The 24574-nt window shown below is 40.4% G+C and overlaps 1 protein-coding gene across 2 annotated transcripts in view; it reads right to left on the bottom strand.

Moving 5' to 3' along the window:
- The window catches only part of grm8a (glutamate receptor, metabotropic 8a), a 159137-nt gene that overhangs the window by 29081 nt on the left and 105482 nt on the right, over nucleotides 1–24574 (bottom strand). For both annotated transcript variants that reach the window (XM_073480535.1, XM_073480534.1), the window contains exons 7-8: nucleotides 4848–4987; nucleotides 1635–1781 (exon numbers count right to left, since the gene is read on the bottom strand). In XM_073480535.1, coding sequence (XP_073336636.1) covers nucleotides 1635–1781; nucleotides 4848–4987 — 287 coding nt within the window. The remainder of the gene's footprint in view (nucleotides 1–1634; nucleotides 1782–4847; nucleotides 4988–24574) is intronic.

Raw genomic sequence — 24574 nt, 5'->3', positions numbered from 1 at the left:
CTGTTGTGTGTTATCCATCTCTGTAAACTGACTGGTTAATATAAAAAAAAGCACACATTTACACATTTTTGTACACTTGCTCTTTAGTTCACTTTCTTGTTTTTGTCACGCTGCTATACTATTTTCCATTCTGCTAAGATCCCAGATTTATAATAAATGTGTCAACAGATTATGGATTTTACAGCAAATGCATGTATCTGCAAAATGAGTATTGATTGCTCACTCTGACAAGCATCGCCTGCTGCAGTTAGGGCTGGTATTTTCTTTTTTTCCTTTATTGCATCCTAAACGAGGGAAGTCTCCGCGCGTTCACTCGCTCATGGATTTTTCAAACTTAATAAGAAGGATGGTGTGCTGCCAAATTGCCCCCGACTGTAATATAATTAACATGGGGAATGCATCTTTATAATATGTGCTTTTCCCTCACCTCAAATTATGTACTTCCATTTGCTATAATGGCATCTGAAGGATTCCTCCTTGTATATGTAAATCTAAAAATTGGCCACATACTGTACATGTAAGTGGCTCAGTTTTCTGATTGCCTGAAATTAGCTGAAACAAAAAACCCTGATCACCACTTAGGGGAGTAAGCAGGCGGCAGATGTCAGAAAGAACACGCATTCAATATGTTCATAATGTCACAAAAGTGCAATCATTGCAAACACATGCTGTATATATGAGACATAAATAGGACTGATGGCACCTTTAAATTGTTAAGCAGGTGAGGACATTCAACCAAGTGTAGATATTTGGTCAAAATCTATATTTTTATCACATTTCTATTGACCGAGCAATTGTAAACAAGAGAACTGCTTAGGCGAAGCGCTCTTGAGCTTTCTTTTGCTTTTCAGACAACAATCAAGCTTATTTACCGTCAGATATCCCTTTTCATTTGGTGTGACTTTACAGAAACAAGAAGGACGGAAAATTGTTTTGTTTTTTTTCATTGATGAAAAAAGTCAATATTTAGGTTTACTATAATTCTGCAAAATGACTTTCTCATTGATTGCCAGAATGCAACACTGGGATGTATCACACTGGACTGTGACTTGTTTCAACAAGTTCAATTTAAGTTTAAGAACTGTTTTGGACCATTATGAACACACTGTAAAGCTTTTTTCGCATCCATATTGGAAAAATAAGAGTACAATGGGTATGAAGGCGATCTGAGTCTGAGAATTACCTGCATACAATATATAATTACTTACAACGTTAACTCCAATCCATTCAATTTTGTCAAAAAGGTCTGAAATTCCAATTATTGAATTGAAACTAAACTAATTATTGAACTGAACTATTGAAACCTGACAGTTTTAGCGGTGCATGTTAACTATTCGCTTAATTATCCATTATTGAGTGACAATATTAAAAGGAAAAAATAATGTTTGTTATACGTATTTTGCTGCATTCAACATGAGCATCATGGCTCTTCCTGAATTATTTTCATTACAAACTGAGTTACACACTACGACCTACACTTCAGTTTTAAGTCTTGACAGGCTGTTTTGGGAAAAACCAGAAACAGCACAAGAGAAAGAGGTGGGACAGCTATGGTGACCCAAATGTTCAACATCACAGGGAAAGGTGCACTTCTAACTGTGCCGACAGTAAGCGCTGGTGGCCTGGATTTGTACCTGATAGTGGTACCCCTCACAGCGCTCACAGTGCCAGCAGCACGGCACACCTTTAACCACCTTCTTCCTTTCGCCCGTACGGCATGGGATGCTGCATACAGAGGGTGGGAGAGATGGGTCACCTGACTTCCAACGCATGGCCTCGACCTAGGAGAGGAGAGGAGAGGAGAGGAGAGGAGAGGAGAGGAGAGGAGAGGAGAGGAGAGGAGAGGAGAGGAGAGGATACAAATGGCAAATGTAGATTTTATTCATTTTTTCATCTTCAGTGCAACAGAACAAACATGAGATAATTTGTGTATTCAGGTGGCAAAACAAAACATTCCCACCTTATTGAGGGATATTAAGTGACGAAAAGATTGGCAGCCATCTGCTGGAGCTGACATTACTTTGTGTTAAAAGTCCTTTAACGCTCAGTTTCTCTGTACCTGCAGAAAGTGTGTCTTCGGGGCAACTTGGAGAGCAATTAGCAGGAGCAGATCCTCTGATCGTTTTCCTGAGCGCCGCCGGGCACAAAACTAACACCAGCTAGTCTGGAAGCCAGCAATCAGACCATAATCAGATCTGGCACAAACAGGCCATCTGTATTTCCTTCTGTGTGTGTGCTTGCGTGTGTGTGTGCTTGCGTGTGTGTGTGCTTGCGTGTGTGTGTGTGTGTGTGTGTGTGTGTGTTTGTCTGTGTGCATATGTTCTTCCATGTGTGCGTTTTGTTTGCTTGTGCTTGTGTCACTCTGGCATTATCGAGAATCCCTGAGCTTTCCGTATGTCTGCTGTGCGCGAGTTTGGATGTGCACGTTTTTAATTTGTCCTTATGTGTGCGAGTGTTTGTAACTCTGTCATTACAGCGAATCCCTGAGGTTCCTTCACTGCCGAGGGTGCTGGGTAAAATGGAGCATTACTGTTTTAAACAGGCACACGATGTACCAGTCCAACAAAAACTAGTTAGGAGGAAAAACCCATCAGGGACTGAGAAAATGGACTTGATTTGATCACTGACACACATATAGACACACACACACACACACACACACACACACACACACTGTCTGTTTGTAAGTTAGTGCTGCAAATACATCTGTCAGGAGAAACACTTTAAAGGTCCCATATTCTGCTCGTACTTTTATTTTGTGTGAACTAGATTTTTTTTTTTACATTTTTTAATGTTTAGAAAACAGATAATATTTCTCATACTGTCCATTGCTGCAGCACCTCTATTCGTCCTCTGTCTGAATGCTCTGTCTCTTTAAGGCCCCCTCCTGAAAAGCCCAACTGCTCTGATTGGTCAGGTCTCACAGGAGGGGGTTGTTCCGTATGAGCTCTGCCGCTGCTTTAGAAACTATGGTTGTGCTGGGGGTGTGGCTGAGGGCAGGGACTGTATAGTTGTGACATCACAAGTCCTGACCGCTCGTTCAAAGGTGCAATATGTAACAATTGGCCACCTGTTGGATTAATACTCAATACAAATGGGGGGCAGCATATCACTAGAGTAACCGCTAACTGCAGCCAACTGTAGTACTAGTTAGCTTAGTTAGCTGTGCAGCTAGCACTCCGGACTGGGAGCTCAGAGCTCCGGGTTTTGTTTATATAGCTAGCACAGGGGCTTTGGACCAGGACAGGCTGGGTTTAGCAGGTTAGCATGCTTACTTAGATTTCTCTACAATACAGCTCACAGATGTTATAATGTCAAAAGTGTTATTTCATCACATTTTGTTGGTTTCTACAAAAACCTTACATATTGCACCCTTTAAAGGCTCAGTTTCCTCATATGGGCTGTGTGCATTTCTCTGTAGATTGAGTGTTTTGATACTTTCACAGTATTTATGCAGCAACTAGACCTGCTTTATAATTAAACAAGACATGGAAAGTTCATTGTCTACAATATGGGACCATTAATGGTAGAAAAAATAATGAAAATAATCGTCCTGGTTGTGTGTGTGTGTGCGTGTGTGTGTGTGTGTATGTACACGCAGGAAGGTATTTAGCATCGTTTAAAACTTTTGGAACTCTTCTGGTTGGGTGCGCTTTTCCTGTTTATTCAGTATTTTTACTCATTATTTATTCATAGCCTCAGCAGTTATTGCAGAATTTTTGGCATCCACAGATACGCACCTTATTTGGTAACAATAATAAATAATGCACAAGCCAAAACAGCACAGGCCCGGTCGTGAACCTCTCTTCCATTAAATTCTTAAATGACACAATAATAGCTGGAATTGGAATTTGTTGATCGTGAAAACTTTTACCTGCAGCCATCACAGCATCTGCCGCTGTGCCTTCAAACCCGACTGGATTGTTTAAGAAATCAAGTACATCTGCTTATTTGTCATCTGTCAAAGCGCCCAATCATGTGTGTCCTAACTACGTGTGTTGTCCTTTGTGCTGCTGCAGTCTCTCTCTCTCTCTCTCTCTGTCAGCCAGGCCGTCCATCAAGCAGAAAGCACTTTGTGTCTATTAGTCTTCTCATCTGTCATCTGGCCTTTCTAATGAAGTCCTGGGTGGTTTTATAACACAGAGCACTTCAGCACGCTCAAGGAGTTTGTGTGCATGCATATGTGTGAGAGACGGTGAGTGAGAAACTAAGACAAAGACAATAGGATAGCAGTTTGTTTGTGCATTAAATCGTGTGTTTTTGTGTGGATGTATACTCCAGTTCTGGTGCCAGTGTTTACAGACTGTATATATTGTGTGTGACCTCGTGTAGGCGTGTGCCAACACTTTCACAAAAGAAAATAAAAACAAATGTTTAAAAAATGTTCAATTCCAGCTCGTGTTTGCATCTGAACCAGAGCAATAACTCAACTGACAGCTGATGTTGATGTTGAACTTTCATCCTGCCAAAGCATTAGCTCTATAATGCCTCACAAGCTCCAATAAACCACTCAAATCAAAATACATGTTGGCTTATCATAACAGCATTTTTTCTTTATAATGCAGAAGTCAGCGGCTAGAACGAGTGGAGATAGAAAAGTGAGTTCAATATGCAGTGAGCTGGAAACACATGAGCAATAATGTATGTGTTGTTTTGCACTTTTGTTGTTTGGATTATAATTTCTTTATTGCATTTCCTGAGAGCGCTGTGAGCAGGAAATTAATGAAAGTTATAAAATGCGGAGACACTAAGCCTTCATGATCTCACAAACAAACCAGATGACTTCAGCTTTGGTGTTTTTACTCACTCGCTGACTCCTGTGTGTGTGCGTGTGTTTAAAATCTCACTCTGAGGTGAAGTTTATTGGTCCAGGAGCCGATGACTCTGTACTCCGCAGTAGACCTGTTGGTGTTCTGGTACTGGAAGATATCGTATCTTCCTGGAGCATCACCATTCTCATTGAAAACCACTGGTGTGCCGGCACTTCCTGGAATGAAAAACAGTAGATGTTTGAGAGATGCTTAATGTGATACTACTGTATTGACATATAGATCTGTACTCAAATGACTCCTTTCTGTATTGATTGGCACAGGAATGAGTACAACACCCACAAAGTAAAAAAGATAAAAAGTAACATCATCAGTATAAGGCTTAGATAAATTACATTTTGGAAAAAGGAAAAACATAATGACATTTTTTGAACATCTGCGATCCCTCGGAAAAAGCTCCACTTCCAAGCACATTTTCTTTCCAGAATATTAACGTTGGCCTGAAATGAACATTTCTGCCAATATGCCAGGCTGATGAGATTACACTTTCAAGATCAAATCCTTTCTTGACAGTTTTGGAGTTAGTAGTAGCAAAGTTTGCAAACTTGCCACTTTTACATCTGCCAGCTGAAACCTGTAGCTGGTTAGCATGCTAACTTCATTTAACATACTTAACAACTTTGACATAACATCAACACTGTTGATGTTTTCATGCTTTAACTACATTTTGGCCACATCCTACAATTTGCTCCTTTAATTGTGTGCATGCAACAATTTGAATATCGACTATGTTTTCTTATTGTGTACATTGTGAAAAGTGTATTTCTCCATTTGCCAGCAAGCCATCATTAAAAGAGTAGACATAATAAAATGTTAATTTCCTCAATAGTAGAAACTTAATAAAATGCACTCTGCTAAAAGAAACACTGTTGAAATGCTTTTTGGAGTTCAAAGGAACAGCTGAGCAGTATTATGACAAACATCACTCAGAAATTCACAGATTTTTCGGGAAAAAATACATTTTATGTAACAGAATATAACAACACTGGATCACAGCTACTGACCACTTATAAATTAACTACAGTTTAAATGTATGTGTTGCAAAAGACTAGAAAGCTCTAAGGAAATGAAGTGGAAGTGGTACAAATGAGAATTCTTATATTCACACAGTTTTCATTAATATAAGATAATCAATATACTCCTAATATATAATATTCCCTCCTACCTCTGCAGAGAACCCTACATACACAAATTACATACTTGTGGTACATATAAATTTTATGGAGTAATATTGCCTCGGCGGTGTGTTAAGGAGCTGTAATAGCAAAAGTGTCACCTTTAATTTTTAATCGAGGCTGTGTTGTAATGCACCTGCATGTGTGTGCACACGTGGGCCACAGAGTGCCATGATTGAATATGCACACGCATGGATAAGTTTATGTGTCCTCGAAGGTTTCGTTTTCTCCCCGCCAATAAGGCTTAACACAAACCTTTTATCCGTCTCCCTCTCAGTCGCACTCGCCTCGCGTCTTTTATGTAGCAATGCAATCAAATCAAATTGCTGAATCTGGCGTAGCATAAAGGAAATCCAATTACAGTGTGCATGTGGAGAAAGAGCTGCATTATGGAAACTCCACCTGTGTACTATAAGTCACTGATATGGCGGGATGATGCCGAGGAGATATATATATATAAATATATATATATATATATATATATATATATATATATATATATATATATATATATATATATATAGATAGATATAGATATATATATATATATATATATAGATAGATATAGATATATATAGATATACATACACATACCAGTTTGAGGCAAACCAAGAGAGAAAGAGTGAAGATTAGAAATAGAGAATGAAAACAGAGACAAAGGAAAAAAGAAAGCATTTGTGCCAGAAACAGAAAACACCAACAGAAATACATTTAAAGAAAAGGTGCTTGAGATTAAAAAAACAAAAAAAAAACAGAAACTGAATTGAAAGACAGACAAAAGGAGGAGAAAGACAGTTAAAAAGAGCCGGTGGATGGCGAAAAGATTGCACAATAGAAAACTAATCACACAGTCGGAGAGGAGAAAAGCACGACAAAGGAAAAAGAGAGGAGAGAAGCTCGGAGACAGGAGTGTAAAGGCTCTCTCACTTTGATCATAAGTCATGCGAGATATACATATAATGAGTAAGAGGGAGAGAATAAGCAAGAATGAGTGCGAGTCGTCTCAGTGAGAGGGATGAAGAAAGACGAGTGGAGGAAAAACTGAATCGATAGAGAGACAAAAGCAGAGGTCTCAATCTCTCATTGTTACAAGTTATGAATGAGGTCCATTTCTGTGAGAGCTGGTGCATGTCCAACTGTAGCTATTGTGCCTCCCACTTTAATTGTCCTCCTCACACACGCTTGTAATTACTAGATACCAAAGGGGAAACTAAAAAACCTGCAGTGAGGTATTTTGGCAACTCACAGTGCACCACAGTAGGAGAGGCTCAATTAGTGTGAATTTCACAGACTTCCTTACAACCCAATCTGCATTGATTTGAATACAGTGTAGCCGGCGTTGAGTGTGAATTCTTCTGGTGTGTGATTAACGTGCTCGCGAGGCAAGACACTACCGCTTTCCTCTCATGCTTAATTAGCGTGTTTGCTGTGTAGTAGCACACAGGATGATGTCATAGATGTCTTTACCCCAGTGACTACAACATATCAACACGCAACCAACCGCCCTCTAAATCCTCCACGAGCTCCCTACCAAAATGAATTCCTTTGCTTTCCCTGATCCCTCTAACTCCATTGCTCAGATGAGCAAGATGAGCACACATGAGACCTAATTCTTAATTCTTTTTACCCAGTGCTGTTTTGGGCATTCATGCATAGGGTTAGGGTGAAGTGTTTACGAATGGAGGTCTTTCAGAGGCACTTCAAACCAAGGGGTCATGAGAACTCTCTGTTGTTTCAATGTATTATGGTCCTTTCTGCTTATAAGTCGCAAAAAACAATCACTACTAGTTTACTGATATCTCAGTAGCTAACTAGCTACCTAGCTTAAGTTACATTGTTATTGCTAATTTGTGCATGAGTGTTGCACTCCCCCCTTTGGCATCTATGTTGCCCAAAATTTGACTTAAGTCCAACAGCGAAGTTGCTGCACTATCATATACAGTATATATACCATATATCAGTGCAGAGTGGCAGGCTAGGAGCACAGGATGCTAATGTTAGCCTATAAAGCACTGCTTAGGTCCAGCTAATGAAGCAGTGTTCTTTTTCATCTAATGTTTTGATTGATAGCGTGAAGTTGTGAACGAACTGGGGGCATCCATGTTTTTCTATCTCAATATGATAATTGGAAAAACGGCCTTGTGATAATACCAGGATTGCCGCAGTAAGGCACGTGAAATCACCACAGCTGAAGAGGGCATATTGGAAATGTCCACTTCTGTCTGTTTATGTTAACGCCATCGCCTACTGATGAGTTCTTGAAGGGTTGCGGGGTAAAAACATGAGCCAAACAATTAGCCACAGGAAATATTCATGCTTACTTAATATTGTTCCCTGTCTCTTTCTCATCTCTTCCTCTACTTCTATTCACTGGACTTTCCACTTTCTTATGGCCCCACTGTCGTCATCATCATCTCCTCCCTTTGTTCCTACTTACTTCTTTCCTTCCTCTCACCATCGTTCCATCTACCAACTCTCACTTTTTATTCAGGCCAACATATTTGTCCTTCCTTGCCCTCCTCTTTCCTCTATTTAATTACTTAATTCTTTAATTGAGTCCCTCCATCCCTTGTTTTATCAAGCCACCTCTATCTGCTTTGGACTCCTTAGCTACCACCAAACCCCTCTCTCCCTCAATATATCTCCCCGTCCCTTCATTATCGTAACAGCGTGCCGTTTTAGTACAAAATTAAAGGAAATAACGAGAAGAAAAATCAACATAAACAGGGCCAAATAAAAAGGGAGGCAATTAAGTAATTTACCAAATTTATTCAGAGTGAGAGAGAGTTAACAAGAGCTTGCCTGGATGCCATCTTTTTCCTCAGCACTCTCCTATTAGCTGACTTTCTTCTAATTGTGCTTTTTCACCAATAATGCCTTTTTAGAGATGGCCAGGTGTGCAGCAACTCAAACAACAGCCTAGAGCAGAGACGTGCTGGCAATGTAGACATTGAAAGCAGTGGTTACCTTGATTCGAAAATGATGATTCAAGCTCATAGTGTCTGCACCATTTGCTGGTTATTTCTGGGTAAGACAGCACACTTTGACAAGCAGCAGCAATTACTGCAAACACACATACAATAGGCATGACGGGAGTTGGCAGTAACTAGCCACCATGTTGGGAAAACAGGTAGCCGAAAACCCCTCATCAGTTCTGATGAATGTTTTGGCCAAAAAAAGTACACAGACAGGCTTAGAGGCCTGATGAATTTCCATTTCTGTTTGGTTTATCTAACGCAACACTTTTTGAAAAAGGCTCATGTTGGTTGTGAGTGCTTCCAACAGGGGCATGAGGAATTCTACCGAGTAATTAAAAATGCATCTCAAATAAACTCACATAAAATAATGATTTGCTCTTTTAGTGCTTGAATTTAAGAACGTTTAATTAAAGCTGTTGGAGCGGACAAGCAAAATTAAAGTAAAAACCAAAGAATCGTTAAACCCGTGAATGTGTTAATGTACTCTGGCTGCCCTGTGTACCTTTTTGGAGACCTGTAGATGGGCAATGTGCTGTTTTTGTTCCTACCACACCATACCTCAAAATAGCTTGTTTTGCAAGATTTGTACACATACAAATGAAAAGAAATGGCTTTAAAGTACATATTAAACTCATGTTAGCCCTTGCAAACTGCTAGTTCTTGTATCAAGAGCTCTGTCTCTGTTTATAGGCCAGTAAAAAAGTTGCATAGAAGACCTTTAAGTATCGCAAGCTCTCTTTAAGCAGTCAAATGGCCCCTGTCAGTGTTTTAAATATTACTTCTGCATTAATGTGTGCTACATTTTACTGCTATAGATGGTCAAGGTTGAGCTTATCTTAACTTCTTGTATACTTTTATATGCTGTTGGGTAGTTTATAGGTGATGTGGGTAAGAATTGTGTTTTAAACAATAAAAAAAAATGAATTATCAACAGAATGTGAAGAAATAATATTTCTGATGTCGGGGCAAAGACGTGTATGTATTCGGTTGCATGCTAACCAGCTAGCCCCTAGCCACTTTGTACCTTGAGAGTCCAACCAGCAGTAGTGAATAACACAAACACCGGCCCTCTGAGCTCCCAGTGCAGGTAGACTCAGCTAATACGACAGCTAGCTGCACGGTTACTTGAGCATCAGCTACAGTTAGCAGCAGTTAGCGGCAATATTTGGAGCTGGTTGGAGTATTTATTCGACAATGCATTTCTTACATATTGCACCTTTAATTTACAGCAATGCATCATAGTCTATAAGATCATCATATGTTTGTAGAGTCACTGCCTGTGAGAATCACGTAACTGCCCTACTGTACCTGAGTAAATGTACAGTTGTTCCACCACTGACTTACAGTCTTTATTATACCTTTAACAGAAGACACATATCTTTTCTGTAACTGCTGATCGTGCAAAATTCCTCGGCATCCTGTGACACTAATTTCCTCTTCACCTCATCTGCATTCATTTAGCATAACCTGGAGCAAGATGACACAGAAAGAGCTGCAATGCCGGGAGTCAGATGCATGTTAACGCAATGCGTGTTTCACGTTGCTATGATTTAGAGGAGTGACGCTGAAATCTTGAGTTTGACTTTCTTATGTGAGCGAGGTTGGTCGCTCAGATCAGGCTGCTCGAGCCAGATGAGGGTGGCAAATGCTTCTATACCAAGGGGAGTGTGCACATGTGCTCGAGAACGTTTTCAAGGTCTCCTCACTGCAGCAGCAAAGCACCGTGGCGTCACAGGAAACGCTTCTCTGCTGAAGTGTCCCCGAGCAAGATACTGTTTCCCTGCCTGCCAGAGGCACTGCTCTGTAGCTTCCCTGCAGAGTCGGAGGCTTCCCCTTTAGGGATCAACAACAGTATATCACCAGAAAGCTGCAGTTCTCAGAACTTCTCTCTATGGGGATGCATGGGGAGTTCACAGGTCAGGACATACAGTAGGATATGTGCAAAGGAATCAAAGATTTCAAGCAATAAAGCCAGTGTGAGTTTAAATTGAGCTGAAATTGACTTTTCAGAGATGGACCACAGGAAAGAATAGAGGAAGATATAGAAGAGTAAAAGCGAGCAAGACAGCAGAAACGCCTCAACCCTCAGTAGGCTTAACTGCCACAGAGAGGCAGAAGGAGAGGAAAAAACAAAAAGAGATGGAGGAAAATGAGTGACAGAGGAAGACAGAAGAAGAAAAAAAAAATCAGGGGGTAAGCAGGTCTGTGGGTTCGCATCAAACCCCATCTATCTGACAGATAGACGCAGAGACTTAAAAGCAAAAAGAAGAGGGAGAAAATGAGGGTGAACAAGGGAGAATATTCTCGAATATCACACAGCAAGGGAGATGAAAAGACTCCAAACTTTCTTAGTTTGACAGAAAAAGGGAAAAAGAGAAAGAAAATGAAGAAGAGGAGATGGAGAGCGACAAAAGAATGTGTGAGAATATCAATTAGCGAAGGCCTTAAAACCTCCTCGGCTGATGGCGATAGAAACCGGCAGATGGAAGGAGAGGGACCGAGGGAGAAGAAGGGTGTATGAATAGCCTTAAACCTCTGCCTGCTACTGGAGCCAGAGAGACAAAGGAAGGGAAAATATAAAGAGGGAAGGACGGGGAGAGAAAGAGAAAGAGTTAGAGAGGGAGAGGCAGAAGGGCTGTTAGGAAGCCCTCAGCCTTGCCTGGTTCACTTTAGAAACACTGAGGGTGAATAGCCAGTCTTCGTATCAGAGACTAAGTGTTTATGACAGGGAGATGCAAAAACTACACTGCAGCATGCATTAATAAAACATGGGTCCGTGTGTGAGTGTGTTCCCAGCTTTTGCCAACAGGCTCCCATCTGTGTGCTGTGCATCTATAGCACTAATAGGGGAGAACGACACAAGCGGACAGTTAAAGAATCCCAAGAAAGAGAAAGAGAAACGACAGAAGAGGAGTAAAAATGAAGCCTGAACTCATCCCTGGATAAGAGAGAGTAACTGAAACTGAGAGGCTGGTTAACTCTCGTCCACACTGCTTATTTTCAGAACTCTTTTCTCCCCCTCTCTGAATTTTCTATCACGTACTTTTTTTTTTCTTTTGCAGTGTTTTCCGAGCCAGCTTTCACCGCTCACTGTAAAAACCATCCTCACGGCCAAACCCTCCCTCCTTCCACAGCAGCTGTTTCTCCTTCCTCCCCTCTCCTGTTCAAAGCATCTCCATCCTCTCGCTTTACCTCGCAGCCTCGCTTCAACCCACCGCTCTCTAGCTTGAAAACTACCCATTTTCTTGCCTCTTTTCCAAAGTGCTCTAACTTTCCCTCCTCCTCTTCCCCCTCCTCCTCCCGTCGTCTATCCATCCCATCTCCTCTCAGCCTCTCTCTCATCAACATGCCTTGTCTGAGCAGGGAAAAAAAAGAAAGAAAGAAAACATACAGACAAGGAAAGGAGATAGTTGGTCTGAGAGAAAAAAGAGCAGATAATAGAACACGCAAAGGAAACAATGCGTTTGAAGAGGATCCAGATCTAAATGGTTCCCACTGTGAGCAAGAATGAAAACACTTGGGCTTAATAGAGAAAGCGAGATTTAGACGGAGAGAGAGGGAGGGCCGGGACAAAAGAAAGATTGTCAAAAAAGGGTAAAAAAGAAAAGGAAAAAAAAGACATACACACACACGGAGTGCAAAAAAAGCGTTGTATGGCAATCACCAGTAATTACACGAAACCCATTTAAGGAGCCTCCATCTGTGTCATGATCTGCATCCACTGCGGAGAAAATGGGTAAGAGAGAGGAGTGAGACAAAAAGCGATAAAAAATCAGAGGGAGAGGGGAACTATTAGGTTGATCAAAAGAGACAAAACAGCCAGAACCGTAGCTGGAAATACAATTTAGAGAGAATAGAAATAGAAACGAGGGAGAGGAGAAATAAACAAAACGAGAAACGAGGATTTACATTACAGAAATTGGGGAAAAGAGGATAAAAAGGGTAAAAGGAGAGCCCCGATAGGATAAACATGACTCCGATTTCACATATTATATAACACATACAGTAAATACAGTATAGTACAAGTCTCGTACCACATTTTGCAACAGCAACTATGTAAGCCAATAGACCCCAAATCCTTCATCATCCATCCTTGACTATGTCCTTATTTCGTCATCCCCTTGTCTCCACCTGCATCCTTCCTTCCCAACTGTAAAGTATGTCATGTATGTTACAGCACAGCCAGTGCTGTTTGTAACATACATGACATGTCTCTGTCTCTTCAGTACACATGTGCTGGCTTCCTTGGTTTGACCCTGCACAGCAGAGATTTACATCTCCATTACAACAGGCCTACCCTCTTGAAGGCAGTGATGGAAAGTAACTAAGTCCATGTACTCAAATAATGTACTGAATTTTGAGCTACTTGTATTTTACATGAGAATTTCCTTTTTCTGCTACGTTATACTTGCACTCCACTACATTTTGGAGGCAAATACTGTACTTTTAACACCATTACATTTATTTCATGGCTTTAGTTATTAGTTACTTTGCAGATTGCATGCTCAACCCAGTGAATGTCGGCTAAGTAGACTCCTGCGAAACCACAGATAAGTTAAAACTGAATGTTTCTTTATGTTGAAACACAAAGGAAGGCTGATGCCATGGCTCTGACCAGTGATCAATGGAGAAGCTGTTGATATTCATCCACCCTGCAGTATTATTTAAGAATCGTCGCTAGCGAAGCTCCGCTAGTTCAGTTATGATCACATTTCATTTCCTGCAAAATACCCCAGCTATTTTGTTATTTAAAAGTTTTAATTATTAAGTAAAGGTTGGGTTTTCACCAGCGGTAACTTAAAACAACTCCAGTGGTACAGCTGAAGGTGTACACGATGAAACTGTAACATAAAGCAGATATCTAAACGTACAAACAGAGAGACTAAACTTCACACCACAAAGACAAGTACTGAGAGCGACTTTTGAAAATGGCCAAACTCCAGAGACGGTCCATCTCAGGCGCAGCTCGGCTCAACTCTGCATGGTTAATCTCGTGATGGAAATACAAATCAGCATGGCAATGAGAAATCCCCAAAAGTGTGCTTGTATTTTTCTGTCTCTGCAATAGACAGACTCACGTTTTATCCGCTTAAATCTATTCTCCGTCAACAACATATTCCTGACAAAAAATATAACTACATTTTGTTTCAAAAACGCCGCAGAGATGTGAGATTTAGTGGTGTCTTAGGATACGCAATAACAAATTATTATTCCTGTCTCTCATTTCCTCAAACTCAATTCAACTCCAATTCTAGTTTGTTTATGTGTCTGTGTGGATTCATGTCTGCCTGTCCACTGTATTCATTTTGGTGTGCTTTTATATCTCCCAATTTTATTCTGTTTTCTTATCTCAAATTTTATTCAGTGAATGATAGCCTTGCAGAAATTGCAGGGAAATTGAGTGTATAACATAGCACTGAGAAGATAATGAGAAGACGAGGGAGAGAAAACACTATACGGAGGTAAAAAAAATGAGCTGTCAGTCTGGATGGCAGTATACTGACCGTCCAGTATGCGATTTTCTACCATTATAATGCAGCTGTCAACGTTTCACCATGTTGAAATTATATAAATATACATGCAGAAAATGTGAGTGGCCTCCCATGCTGCGTTCACTGTTAATGTAACACTTACCAGTGTTTGCAAGGTGATACCACCTGTACAAGGTTGGACATTATGCCAATAATCTCCTACTTACTACCTGCTGCTTGTAAGTGAGCAGCAGGTAGTAAGTAGGAGATTATGTGCGAGTCTGAGGAGTTATGTTCCTGTCTGTGTGACAGACTCACAGATACGAACACTCAAAAAAGCTGCATGACATAACGTAGCCGAATATCCACACTGCGATGGGATGTGAGGCTTCATATCGTCTAAAACATGGGTTATTGTACTATTGTGAAATATATTTACTAATATAATAATAATATATATAATACTGTTATTGGCTTACTGTCTCGAGCCAGATGAGAAGGTCGATACTACTTGCATGTCTGAGCGTGGATGTGATTAGTGTAGCTTAGCATGAAGCCTGGACGCAGGGGGACCAAGTCAGTATGGCTTTATCAAAACAATTTTTACACAACGCAACTCACTCTTTAACGAGACATTATTTTTATGTTTCTGTTCACGTTCTGTTCACAAAGATACAAGACATAGCATGTTAATTAGTGACCTTCAGAAGTGCCTCTGTGCAGAGTTTTAAACTTTTTTTTATGCTAAACTAAGCTATAATCACCTTGATTGACAGACACAAGGCAACAGTTATACCAATTTTCCCATCGAACGCTCAGCAAAAGAAACTGAAAAGCTTATAAGAATAAAATGTCAGAATATTTGTCAAAATAGCCTGTTAACATTTCAGACACATTCATCCAGCCCACACACCGCATGAAATAATGACACTCGGGCGGTCCAACCCTGAGCCACAAGCAGACCGTAGCATGGCCACATGTCAGGGCCACATGGGCCGGATGAACTAGTCTGAAATGTTAACAGGCTATTTTGCTATCTGGGACTCAGACCGCTTGCTTTTCTGAATAATAAAGATATTCTACTAAAGATATTCAGTGTACTGTTGTGTATGAGACATGTTTCAGTGTTGTAACCAGCAGGCATTTGTTTGAAAAATGACTAAAACCATTAAACTATAATCAAAATAGTTGTCGAATCATTGTTGAACGTCTAATTGTTTCAGTTATATAGCAGTGTTTCCTAAAATGTCAAACTATTCATTTAAATTTCATCTGTGCTGCTTTGTGAGGAGCCCATTACCCTTTGTTTCTATTCTGTCAGCCAAACAATAGAAAAATGACTAAATTGAGGGTTGTAAATGCTACGTGCTAACATAAGCTAACTATTATTTTCGAGCTGCTATGTTGAGACCCTCGGTCAAATATCTATTTCATACCTGTACATTCAACACCTAGGTTGTGTGATTGGCCCCATTCAGCAAAAAGTAATTAAAAAAAGAGACCTTTGACAGCAACATAAAGCTGACGTGAAAAGACATTCTTGTGCTATGTTTATCCAAAAATCAAATTGGAAAAGATTATTTCATCCGCACTACAGCGTTTTCCAAATTGTGCCAGTTTGGTGATCAAAAACCGTTTACGTACAATGGAAACAACTTGACCCTTGTCCACCATCAGCCACGAAGTTCTTCTTCCCTGACCCAAGAAAGATATGCACCCTCAACTACCTACGCCTAATGTTTGATCGTCTCCTCCACCATCTTTCTCTTGAGCTGGATATTTCTCACTTAAAGTTTTAGAGTCCGTTTCTCTCTTTCCAGGTCTTTCTTTCAAAAGTCATGCTCTATACAATATAAAAATCTGCCTTCTCATTGTTTTCTCCGAGTTTCTTGCTTCAAGGTCATCCTGCCCTGGTGAAGCTTGATAAATTCCTGTCAGCACCATTTTTCTGTCGCTCACTATCTCTTCTGTTTCTTCTGAATATCATTTTACTCAGGTGGACACGTATCGCACGGCACGATTTTTTACTCCTGCTTTGTCATGGCTTTCCTTGCCAAATGGCGAAACTTCTACTACATGACTCTCGTTTATCTTTCTTTCATCTCTCTACTCCAACACACCTTCTCTTGTTGTCTTTTGCTTTTTCTCTCCTGCCAACAAGCATTTCACCTTTTCCTAGCCAGCTGTCCATCTTTCCTCCCCATCAACATCCCCCGATTCCCTCTCCCTTCCACCTACACCCTCATCTCCTCTCCATATGTTCTCCCAGCAAGGTTATTACACCCAGGTATAGACTCTCCACTCCCATAACCCCCTTTTTGTCTCTTCCACTCCCTTTGCCTCTCTCCAAGATCATTAATGCCTGGTCAGGTTCATCATCTTCAAGCAACTCACTCCTCCGGTTCTCCCCTCCTCTCTCTGAGGTCATTATAAGAGCGTGAGCTTCATCATCTCCCAGCTGGTAAGTCCTCTGAATCCCACACTCTTCTTGCATCGCCACAGTCCCTCCCTACCTACCTACTTCCCTCTTTCCCCTGAGGCTGTACAGTCAGGTATAGAGTTCATCATCTCAAAGTCAAGCTGATCTAATTAGTGCACGTTGGCTCCCATGATGATGTCCATCTTGTCTCCCGGCAGGAGATATATAACCTGGCAGTGATAAGATCACAATTAGAGTTTTCACGCATGACATACACACATACACACACACAAACACACACACTTGTACAGAAGATAAAAGTAGGCAGCTGTCATTTGTTGGAGAGCCAAAAAACACATCCTTGGTTGATCCATGTGGTCTTTCTCTTGCTGTATTGCCCTGTATTAAAGACTTCTATTTAGAGGTACTTGAACTTTAGGTTGCAATGTAAATAAGGTTGTATCCAGAGGTTATATTGGAATATATTATGTCTGGAGGGAGTGCAAAATGCATATTAGGTATAGTTTAGTATCTATCCATCAATTATCTGTAACTGCCTGTCCTCTGTAGGGTCACAGGGGGGCTGGAGCGGTCCCAGCTGACATTGGGCGAACAGTGGAGTGCATCCTTGACAGGTCGCCAGTTCATCACAGGGCTGATATAAAGAGACAGTCAACCATTTACACTCACATCTACATGGGAAAGAGACCCTTTTCCTGGCAGACATTTTGACTTGTCAAAACAGAAAAGGCACAGGTGGAATTTATGGCATTAATTATGGCTGCATTCCATTCAGGTGAGCTGGTTCCAGGGCTCTTGTATTGTGCATGCTCACTCACTGACATGGCTTACTGGGACACTAAATACAAAGGAGCCATTGTTAACGATATTGATCACACCTGTGCTTTTCCTACTTTGGCAGGTCAAAAATGTCTGCCGTCAAAATGGTCCATTCAGAGTAACCAATTGACCCAACTTTGATGTCTTCGGACTGTGGGAGGCAGACAGAACATCTGGAGGGGAGCCTGCACAGAAAAGGTCCCAGCTGGGAATCAAACCTTGAACCTCTCTTTGCAGGGGCAACAGTGCAAACCACTGCACCACTGTGCTGCCCAAGATCAGCATTTAATCATTCAGTATAACAACTTGAAAATTATCATTGAGGTATTTGAGGATATGGTTGAATGGATTATGATTTTAGCCTCCAATTATTCGAAAAATAATGCTGTAATGAAAGAAACAGCTAAAAAAAATTAAGAATGAGTCTACATTGAAGACCCTGCCACCTTTCTAGCTTCAAACAGTGTTCTGGGGACCTCTGAGAACAGTTTGTTTATTCAGTAATAGAAAAAGAAAAAAAAATTCTTAGTTTGTATTATTACCTCATTAATATTGTAAATATTAAAATCCTGCTTTTGAATTTCTACATTTCTAAACTACCAAGTGCCCCTTTAAGAGTTAGACTTGAATGCAGCTTTGAGTCCCTGTAGGTGCTCACATGCTTCGCTGTACAAAGCAATGTAGATTCTTCAGTCACCATGAACTCACTGTCCCTGTCAACGTGCGTCAAAGTCTCTCACCACCTCTCCTTCAGACTCGCATCACTTTTTATGACATGACTATGTAAGGGGCAGCCTTCAGAGACCTATTTTTTTCATTTTGGACCCACAGTTAGGCCTGTGTGCCAAGGCTGAGCCCCAGACAACCCTGGCTTAATTTAATCATGGTTATGTCTGTCCAAGACAACTACTGGGAGAGATCCAAATGTAAATAAATAAATAAATAAATACATAAATAAATAAACTCATTTCAGAATAAAATTCACCCACCGACTAAAACTCTACTACATAGAAGAAAATAGTGTCGAACCCGATGGCTCCATACGCATTTTTCTTTTTTTTCTTCTTCTAGATCAACAACCATACTGAGACACTGGCACTGATAGTTTATATAGGCCACACCTGCACATGTGATAGTGATCAAGCAATCATCCTCCACCACTGCATACCAAACAATCAAGACATAGACAGGGACAGGATACAGCCATAATCGCTTCAAAAGTGAAAATGTTTCACACCACATGTAAAGATTCAAACTTCCAAAATCTTCTAGATATTAATTTTGAGTAGATAAATCATTATAAATGCCTTCATCTCCACCCAGAAAAGGTTAAACAAACACTACTACATATTCATACACCACAATATGAAACAACGAAGATCCGTAGAGGAGGTTGTGTAACCTGCTTCTAAATTTCCAGTTAGAAATATGTGCTGGTTTTCACATATCCTTAACAATCTTAAAAATGAATTTGATAATGTCCTCAAAAACTAGAAGAGATTAGTAGGAAAAAAATGCAAAAGGCCAAAGACACACACTGTAGCCTTCAGTCGATGAGTCAACGCTTTTAGAAAAGCAGGAATGATAGGAGAGAGAAAGAAGCACAAGTCTGACAGAAAGCTAAAGAGAGAGGAAGAGGTGGTTTAAGGGAGACAATAGAGAGAACCAGGGAGAAAAGAGAGGCGACAACTGAAGGACAGAGATGTGATGGAGAGAGAAAGAAAGAGGAAAGGTTAGCACGGCAACAGCAGAGGAAAAAAAGAGCCATAGAGCAAGAAACATTAGCAACAGCTGCGTTTGAAAAGCCACTCTGAGATGTACTTACAACCAACAAAGCCAGCAGAATGTGAATAGGCCAAATTAATCTGTGTGGGCGACCACAACGTGTGTGTGTTGTTTCTGCGAGAACAAAATCTGAATCTATTATACTGCATACAGGCAGACTGAGTTATTATTCTGGACAAGAAGTGAGCAAAGAGGAAAGTACCTTCGAGCAAACAAACTCTATTGTAATCAACAACAAACACGCAGATCAAATTGTTTTGTTCAGTGTGTGTATTGTTTATAATTTTAGTTTCACTTGCAGAACTTTGTACTTCATTTACAGGGTTTCATTTTATTTCCATTTTCGTTGGAATTTTTTTTTTTCTCTCATTTTCTAGACTTTGTGTTAGTTTGTGTTACTGAAAACTATTTCAGATTAGTTTTAGCAAAGTTTATTAAATGACAACTATAACATTTTGGGATCATTTTCAAATTTATGGGTGAAGATGCCCCAGTATACGTTTTTAAAGTGGGTGTTAAGGTGCAATATGTAAGATTTGGCCACCTAATTCATACTCCAAACAATTAAAGTACTTGCTTATGGCCACTAACTATAGCTGATGTTAGCTAGTAAGTTCAGTTAACTGAGCAGCTAGAGGTTGTGTTTACTGGTTGCCCTGACAGGGTGCTCGGAGCACCAGGGGAGTTTTGGTTTTGTTTACGTTTGGACTGTCACCTCTTGAGTTACAAAGTGGATAGGGGCTAGCTGGTTAGCATGCTAACTTCTAATATATATCTCTGCAACATCAACATATCAGCATTGTTATTTCTTCACATTATGTTGATAATTTTTGTTAATTTCTGACTGTTTTAAACTAAAATTCGTACTTATTGCACTTTTAACAATGCAGCCATCCACGACTCAGAAGATAGAGCCTCAGATCTTTTTATGTACCCTGATTTCTCTGCCCACTGCAGCATAATGTCACAGTCCTTTGACTGAAGCTCTTTCTCTCTTTAGTAACAACACTAGATAGATAGGGACAGCTCATATTCCCACACAGGCATGAGTCCAGTGAAGGACTTATCAAGATGATACTTACGTGATGATGCACACATTTAAAAAGTAGAAGAAAGCAGTTGTAAGCCTCGGAAGAATTTTTCTTTTGCTCGAGTCTGGGTTTACTCATAATAGCTTTTGTTATTTGTGTGCATTAGCTTCTGCATTCTTTTTCTGTGGATGAATGTGTGTGTTTGCCTGATAAGCCAATAAACTCACCGACAAATAAAAGCTGGACAGCATGATGCTGCTCCGGGGTTTGTTTCCTTATTGTTTGGCCTACTTACTCTGCAATGCACCAGCCTCTGTTTGTTTGTGTGCCTCTGCGTGCAGTGTTTCTGGGGTTCAATTCAAATAGGTGAGTCTGAGGTAAGGCATCATTTTGGCAATTTACTACAAAAGATATATATTTTCCTTTTCTGCAATGCACAATACTTTCTGTCCAATTTTCTAACTATAAAAGGCACACATTGAATCAACATCACAGAGAACCTGTCATGATCTTCACACATTGCCACCCTGGCACAAAAAAAAGGAGAAAAAAGGCTTTACTTCTTCAACTCAAGTGGAAAGTCCTCATCAACTTTTTCAGAGTAGCAATTGAAAGCACTCTGAACATCAAACTGGGAGCCCAAAGGATACTAAAAGACAACACCCACCCCAGCCACAGTCTGTTCACCCCACTGCCACCCAGCAAAAGATACAGAAGTATCCACTGCCATACCACCAGAATACGGAGCAGCTTCTCTCCTCAGGCTGTGAGACTCCTGACCTCATCCCTCCCTATAAAAAGACCAACTTAGCAGCACGGTCACAAAATGCAACTAAATAGTCGAGTCTGTGTCATAATAAGACATTCAAATGAACCTTAAACCTTTAGAGGCCACTCTATTTATGAAGGATCCTATTTCCATGACCAATACGTTTAGCAGTGACCTTGTGAGCTACTTCAATGAATATACACCATGCTACATGAAGAGAACAAAGTCTTGGCAATACCAGTCTTGTTGGAGGGAATGTCCACCTGGAAATCCAACAGTTGAACACATCCTAATTAGTTTGTCGTCTCTTTTCTTGTCCCGTCACCTTCCATTCCTTTTAACATTCTGCTTCCTTGCCGTCTCTGTTGCCTGTTAGGCTTCCCTTTGTAAGTTGAGTTGTCATGGTACAGCTACAACAGGAGAACAACCACTGCCCTAACAACTTGAAATCATCCCCTCCCTTCAGCTGTCCTGTTCCCTTATGCAGCAGCTCCAAAGGTGAATTGGTATGGATCCAGAAAGAGCAGAGAAAAAACGAATCCATACTCCAGCGACTTTAACTCATTCCCTCCTTTAAGTGCCACAAAAACAGGGAGCGATACAGAGCTGCCTCCATCTTTCCCCGTCTTCTTTTAACACCTTATCTATGTCATGTCGACCCCAAACAGATCGATAGCAAAACTACTTTTAATTGGAAAACACAAATATACACAGCCATTTTCACATTAACACACATAAAGCAGCCAGCTTAAAAGCTTTAAATCTGGCAGGCGTCTGTCGATGTAAACAACCCAGATAAGAGTAACTACAACAAAGAGCCACCCAACAAACCCCATCACTCTTTTTCTGCCCCTCAGACAAATACAGCATTTTAAACATGTAAGGACAAGGAAATGGGGGGGGAAAGTATTTTAATGTTTTGTAGAAACTTTGAAAGATACATAGATATCCCCTTTTTACAATTTCCTGTAAATCTTTGTGGCAAAGCTCTGGAGTGAAAAATGAAAATGATGAAGGTATTAAAAACCCCCACTGTTTTTCTGTCGCAAGCAAATGAACTCACAACAGAAGCAGAACTAGTTTTTGGGAGCTGGAAGAACAATAATTCAAGGGAAGCAACAGTAATGTGAACAGTAACGACTCCAGAAATCGAAGAGAAGCCAAATGACTATGGGGAAAGACCCAGGAGGGACCCATCTGTGAACAGAAGACTCAGAAATAGTTCAACTATTCTGTATAGATGTTAGGATTTTCCAGATTTACTTAAAAATGGTGTTTGTACGAACAAGTACCAGTGTATCGAAACATTTTTTCAGTTAGACATGAGTCAAAGAAACATGGGAATTGCATATTTTTTATCTCATTGTACCTTTCTATGTTTTGTATCAGTGTTCAAGGACCAATCCTGAGTATTCTCCATGTTTTAGCCGACTGGATCGGCTTTTTTGAATGGTCTGCCAATGTGATGCGGTCATGTCTCCGACTCGTATATTCTTCGGCTATTCTCAGGAAATACTAAAGGGGAGTTGCGTGTGGGGAGTGAACTATTATTTATTCATACCTTAGTTATTTTAAGACTTTTAAGTCTTTGATCAGTAAATTATACATCTGTTGGGACAGGAAATTTGGGGATATGTGCTGCAGACAGATGTTAAAAGGGTTGCATACTGCTGACATTTTAACTGATACAGTACCAATACCATTACCCAGATTTCGGTACCGGTACCCAACGTACTTTTGTTTCAGTACCTTACTCTCTCTGTAATAACAAAAATGTAATATCAGTTGTAAAATATAAGATGCCAAACTGGGTGTTACATTGGCATTTCTTTGAAAGAGGAAGCTGTTCAAAGACCTGGAACTGGCACTTCACTCAACTCAACAGCAGGACTAAAATGTAGAAACTGATGGAATATCAGCACAGTCTTGTACTATATGTATGGAAAAGTATTTGCCAGTAAATACTATGCAATTCACGTACTATAAAAAAAAATGTAAAAAATCTGACATAATGTTTTGGTGTACTAAAAAGAATGTTGGTAAGGAATTTTGGACTAGGCAGTAGCTGAGTTTTGGCTGGCACTTGTAAAAAATGCTAAGATAACGTCAATCCAGACAGTGACAGACAGTGAAGCCCTATTATCTCAAGCAACAACTTCTCCAACTAGCTAGTTAGTTACCTCGAAATGTCGATGAAGCTGTCGATGCCTCATGGAACGTTTTGCTGTTCATAAAAACTCTCCAGTAACAAGCCCAGTGCTGGCTGCAGGCACGCCAACATCATCAACTGCGCTATGAGGTACCGAAATTAGGCACCGTGGGATTTAATGTGAATTGGTACTCAGTAGCACCGATGTAATTCGGTTGGTACCTTTAAAAGTATCCCTAGATATTAAAAAAGATAAGCAGCATTCGAAAAAATACAAAAAACAAATCAGGTCGTTACTGAAGGTGATGCTTTTATCTGGAACTTTCTGTGATCCCTCTGAAGGTGTCCTGGTCAGATAAGACATTTCAAATGGCAAAGGCCTGTTTGATAACTTCAACATCAAACTGTTATTCCCATATTTTTTTTAGCTCTATCTAATCTATTTTTTTATGTTCTGCCATGGACAGTTGCAGCACATTTCTGTGTCAGGCAACTTTCAGTAAGTGAGAAGAGTTTGTGATTCATCGAGGTATAAAGTTTGTGACCTTGTGGTTATGGGATGATTTCTCTGCCCTCTAGGCCAGCAATAAGAGAGAAACACACCAAAGCACGAACCCGCTGTTGCAGTATGAAAGAGCAATCAGTGGCTGCCTGCGAATTGGTTTCTGACACTCCAAGGGATGACAGACAGAGATAGCAACAACACAGACACACATTTTGCACAAATTCCTGCACAGACGCATTCATGCAATTTCAATCTTACCTCTAAAACTTAAATCAGACAAGCATTTCTCTAATCCTCGCAGTATCCCACTCTCTAGCCCACATGTATTCCACACAATATCTGACAGAGCAGCACAGGAAATGAAAAGGCAGACAGCAAAGCAGGTAGAGGCGCAGCGGAGGAGGGGGACGGATTAATGAGAGAATATTCAAACGAGGTGTCTGATATTATTTAGAAGGAAATGAGTAAATGTTTGTCACCCACTTAAATTTGTCAGCGGTGGAGGAAGTCGTGGAGAGTGCGGAAATGAAAGATTGAGCACCGCAGGTTCGAACTGATACAAGACCAAATCTGCATAAAGCAAACTATATGCAGATAATGTGTTTGGAGAAGCATCGAGCTTA

Source organism: Pagrus major, chromosome 14 (assembly GCF_040436345.1).
Source record: "Pagrus major chromosome 14, Pma_NU_1.0".
Taxonomy (NCBI): domain Eukaryota; kingdom Metazoa; phylum Chordata; class Actinopteri; order Spariformes; family Sparidae; genus Pagrus; species Pagrus major.
Note: the sequence above shows the minus strand (reverse complement) of the source record. Positions and strands in the feature narration are given on the sequence as shown.